This window comes from Agrilus planipennis, unplaced genomic scaffold (assembly GCF_000699045.2).
Source record: "Agrilus planipennis isolate EAB-ADULT unplaced genomic scaffold, Apla_2.0 scaffold127, whole genome shotgun sequence".
NCBI classification, from domain to species: domain Eukaryota; kingdom Metazoa; phylum Arthropoda; class Insecta; order Coleoptera; family Buprestidae; genus Agrilus; species Agrilus planipennis.
This window is the reverse complement of record NW_020442450.1, coordinates 517,063-521,578: the sequence shown is the minus strand read 5'-3', so window position 1 is coordinate 521,578 and position 4,516 is coordinate 517,063. Positions and strand designations below refer to the sequence as shown.

Genomic DNA, 4,516 nt, shown 5'->3' with positions numbered 1-4,516 from the left:
TACTAACTCACTTCCAAATAAATTACCTAAATAATAATTAAATTAATTAAAATAAGTAGGTAATAGCATAAATCTGCTACTTTAGAAAATATACTTGAAAGTCTAGTACATAAAAACTTGAGACAATAAAATATTCGCGTGTACATAATTTGTTTTGTTTAAGCTTCCGAGTATACTTATCAAAAAATTATTAAAATTATCGCCGTTGCGTAAGAATAGATAATGAAATAATTCAAATTAAGAACATATGAACATTCTGATTATAATGCAGTTTGTTTTCGATTGTTGTGTATAAATGTGAAAATTATTTTATTCAAGTTATATAAAAATAACATGACTTTTGTACGACTTAACAATAACATTGAAATGCCCGTTCTAGGCTTAGGGACGTGGCTAGTAAGTTCATTTAATTTTTTTATTCTTTTTTAATATTAAAATTCAACACATCTGTTTTCCTCTTCAAAGACAAGCGATAAAAATTTAAAAAGTGCCATAAACTGGGCACTCGAAATTGGTTATCGTCATATAGATACTGCAACCCTTTATGACAATGAAAAAACAATAGGAGATGTTCTTAAAGAATGGATTAATTCTGGAAAAATTCAAAGGCAAGAATTGTTTGTTACAACCAAATTGCCTCCTGCAGGAAACTACCCAGAAAGAATGGAAAAATATATCCTTCAATCCTTAAAAGATTTACAGTTAGAATATGTTGATTTATACCTTATTCATAGTCCCGAAGGTATTAAAAATTCTCCACCGCCTAATAATAATACTAAAGAAGTTGAAATGGATAAAAATGTAGATATATCTGCACTTTGGAAAGTACGCGTTTTTTCAGAGGTCAAACAATATGCATATAAGTAATTAAATTTTTATATTTCAGAAAATGGAAGAACAAGTACTTTTAGGTCGAGCAAAATCAATTGGAATTTCCAATTTTAATATTCCTCAAATCAATGAAGTTCTTTCAAATGCTGTTATAAAACCAGCTTGTCTTCAAACTGAATTAAATGTTTATGTTCAGCAACAAAACGTAGTCAACTTTTGTAAAGAACATGATATTACGTTAATAGGATATTGTCCACTAGGCAGTCCCGGAATAAACGCTTTTTATTCTGAGTACGGAATTACGTAAGTTTTAGTCGTTTAATATTATTTATCATGACTACAAACAAAAGGGTATGTTATTACTTTTAGTAAAAGTATACCAAAGCTGTTAGATGACCCGATTGTACACGAAATAGCAATAAAATATTCGAAAACACCCGCTCAAATAGCCCTACGATTTTTAGTTCAACAAAATATAGCAGCTATACCGAAGAGTTCGAATCTTAATCGAATCAAAGAAAATTTTCAAATTTTTGATTTTACACTTGATCAAAATGATTTACAATTGTTAAAAGGATTGGACAAAGGAGAATCGGCTCGTCTTGGGGATTGGGAAAGTTGGACTTGGTAAATAAAACCGCATCCCTTCTTTCTATTATAGTCCAGGCGAGTTTTTTTGAAAATTTTGGACTAGACATCATTATTAAATTTGTGCCCACAAGTGTAAGGTCGTTTTTTCGATGTTGTTTTCGTTTTTCTTATATTCTCCATAACTTTTTTCTATTAATTTTAACGAATAAAAGTAAATATGAAAGTTGTTTAGAATCACTTTTTGGGGGGTAGGGGCCCCGATTTTTCAAAGTAATTTTCAATGCATGAAGATTTATCGCAAAAATAAATTTTAGTTCAAGTTTTTCAACCCAAAAGTCTAATTTGCCTGGACTATACTATTCTATTTTATACCCAGTGTTTAAAATAATGTTTTATTTTAGGTTAGAAGAAGAAGGAACTATTAAATCGAGCTAAGCAACTAACAATTTCATTTTTAAATGCAATATGTTTCATGAAAAATACTTTAGTGATTATTTAGCAGGAAAATAAAAATATTAAGCATAATTTTGATTCTACTAAAAATATTTTTTGTAAGTTAACGATGTAGGTACTATTTTTTCATGCAACCTGTTAGACTGTTGAAAAAAATATATAAAACCGAGAACATAATTATTAGCAATGTGTTGGGGGTGATGATAGGAATCTATTAAAAAAAAATAATAATAATTTGGAAAAAATAGATTTTCTGAAATATTGACTAAATTATCGATCGGTGATATACAAGGGATTTGTGCGTAATGAAAGTTGTACAAATTGAAAGTTGGAAAATAAATAAATAAAATGAAGTTTTTTGTAAAAATTCGATTATTAATTTTCATAGATTATTGAACTGTCGGAATTAAGATACGAGTTGTTAAACCANCTCTCTACTTAGGTACTTTAGATAAAATTTTCAATTGAAAGATAAAATTGTAAAATTATATCTTTGATTGCTATTTCCTATTTCAGTAAATGTTATGTATTTGAAACTACTTGATACACTTATCAACAAAAAATATCTTTTATTGTACTTAGTATTCATTGAATGGAAATAATGTAACTAATCAATGTCAATTAAGTAAATAATGATTGTTTATCGCGATTACTAAAACAATTTTTTATAAATGTGATAGAATTTCTATTTTACTATTCCAACTAATATAACATCAATGTTTACAAAATTAAAATAAAAATTACAAATATTTTCAGTTAGTACAATCGATTTCATACCAACTCAGGGCCAGTATATGACTATGTTATGTTAGACATAACAAACATAGTTGCATTGCTAAATATAAATATTTAGTATTATTTTTATCTTATCTATCATTTTACTTTTATTCATGTAATTTACATCAACTTTCAACAGGCTTATTGCATTAAATAAATCCACATTAACTATGATTTTAATACAATTATTACCTTGTCTATAAATTATTACTTATGTTAAATTCTTAACATTATGTATATTGACAATTGGCAATCCAGCATCGGTTTAATTCAAGTTTAATCTGCATTATTGTAATCCATTTGTAATCATAACCTTGAATTTTGACGTAACGTTGTAATCAATTCACAAATTTTTGTTTCATTTAAAACACTTATTCAGTAAAATAGAAGAAATTTTTTTGAAATACTCTAATATTTGAAGCTATATATAAATGTATTCATTAACAAAAACATGAAATAAAATGAAATTTCAACCGCAAAAATATGGATCATCCACATATACAGACAGCGGAAGATCTTGTCAATGTAGTTGGATCAAACGATCAAAGATCTATTCAAACCAACAAAAGTAGCAGCAGAGAATCAAGCAGGTATTGTTGGGTATGTTTTGCAACTCAAGAAGAAGACACTGAAGCAGAATGGGTGCAACCATGTCGATGTCGTGGAACTACAAAATGGGTACTTTACTAATATTTAATTCCGAATTTAAAATACTTCATTGAAAAGTACTAGGAGTTACTCACTTTTTAGCATAATGCACTTCTATTTACGTTACCAGGTACATCAAGCTTGTCTACAACGTTGGGTAGATGAAAAACAAAAAGGTGGCAATGAAGGAAAAGTAGTTTGTCCACAATGTCAAACAGAATATATTATTGTCTTCCCAAATATGGGCATAATGGTTTTACTACTAGATACAGTTGATTCATTTATATATAAAGGATGCCCTTTTCTGGCAGCAGGAATAGTTGTGGGGGCAATTTATTGGTGTGCTGTAACTTATGGAGCGATTACTATAATGCAGGTTTGCATTATTTATTGTAATTTGTATATTATAATTAATAGTACATGTACAAATAGGTAGTAGGGCAAAAAGAAGCAATTACTGTGATGGAAAATGCTGATCCATTAGTATTACTAATAGGATTACCAGCTATCCCAATTGCCTTAGTGGTTGGTAAAATGGTACGCTGGGAAGATGCAGTCCTCACTTTTATGAGAAAATACCTTGTAAAAGTACCACTTATTAAGTATGTATTACCTTTTAGGTAAGTATTGGTTACTTGCTTATTTACCTTCTTGTATACACACTATAATATTAAACATTGACTTATTATAAAGTTTAATAATGATTTTGCAGACTTGACGTGCGACCTCCTTCTTCAAGAACAGATGCTGACATACCAGCATTATCAGATCCTGTTTCAGCTACACGCGTCCTTTGTGGGGCTCTTTTATTGCCAACAATTGCTAACATATTTGGAAAACTATTTTTTGATTCAGTAAAATCGAATTTCCACAAAACAATTCTAGGTGGATTAACCTTTATAGCAGTTAAAGGCTGTCTGAAAATTTACCATAAGCAGCAGCAATATATTAGGCAATGTCAGAGAAAAATTTTGAACTACACAGAATCAAATATTTCCATGTATCTACATAGGCGACAGGAATAGTCATTAGATTAAGCAGATATTTATATTTTAACTAATTTGTATTTTTAAAATACAAGTTTCTTTTCCACTTGGCCTTTATAATGTGCAGCGCTCAAAATCTTACGACATTATGCTATCTAATCTAAAATTTTATTTGGAATAAAATATTTTTTGGGAAAGATCTATTTTATTGCAGTACCTACTCCGAAATT

General features: G+C 28.8%; 3 protein-coding genes across 4 annotated transcripts in view; 2 read left to right on the top strand and 1 right to left on the bottom strand.

The window, feature by feature from the left end:
- Positions 1-248: 248 nt before the first annotated feature.
- LOC108736455 (alcohol dehydrogenase [NADP(+)] B) lies at positions 249-1,947 on the top strand. Its single transcript, XM_025980508.1, has 5 exons — positions 249-396; positions 466-825; positions 887-1,134; positions 1,201-1,458; positions 1,824-1,947. The coding sequence occupies exons 1-5, from the start codon at positions 334-336 to the stop codon at positions 1,855-1,857; spliced, it is 963 nt and encodes a 320-aa protein (XP_025836293.1). The 5' UTR covers positions 249-333; the 3' UTR covers positions 1,858-1,947.
- Positions 1,948-2,536: 589 nt separating this feature from the next.
- The window catches only part of LOC108736482 (2-aminoethanethiol dioxygenase), a 6,967-nt gene continuing 4,987 nt past the window's right edge, over positions 2,537-4,516 (bottom strand). The window contains exon 2 of the mRNA XM_018468930.2: positions 2,537-2,625. The gene's annotated coding sequence lies outside the window, so the exon portion shown is untranslated. The remainder of the gene's footprint in view (positions 2,626-4,516) is intronic.
- Positions 2,693-4,461, top strand: LOC108736481 (E3 ubiquitin-protein ligase MARCH5). Of its 2 annotated transcripts, none has more exons than XM_018468929.2 (4): positions 2,693-3,330; positions 3,431-3,676; positions 3,733-3,902; positions 4,013-4,461. In XM_018468929.2, exons 1-4 carry the CDS (start codon positions 3,136-3,138, stop codon positions 4,323-4,325), a joined length of 924 nt encoding a protein of 307 aa, XP_018324431.1. In that variant the 5' UTR covers positions 2,693-3,135; the 3' UTR covers positions 4,326-4,461. The 2 variants fall into 2 exon arrangements, with proteins under 2 accessions (XP_018324431.1, XP_018324429.1); XM_018468927.2 differs by having other exon boundaries at positions 2,835-3,330; positions 3,733-3,920; positions 4,013-4,459.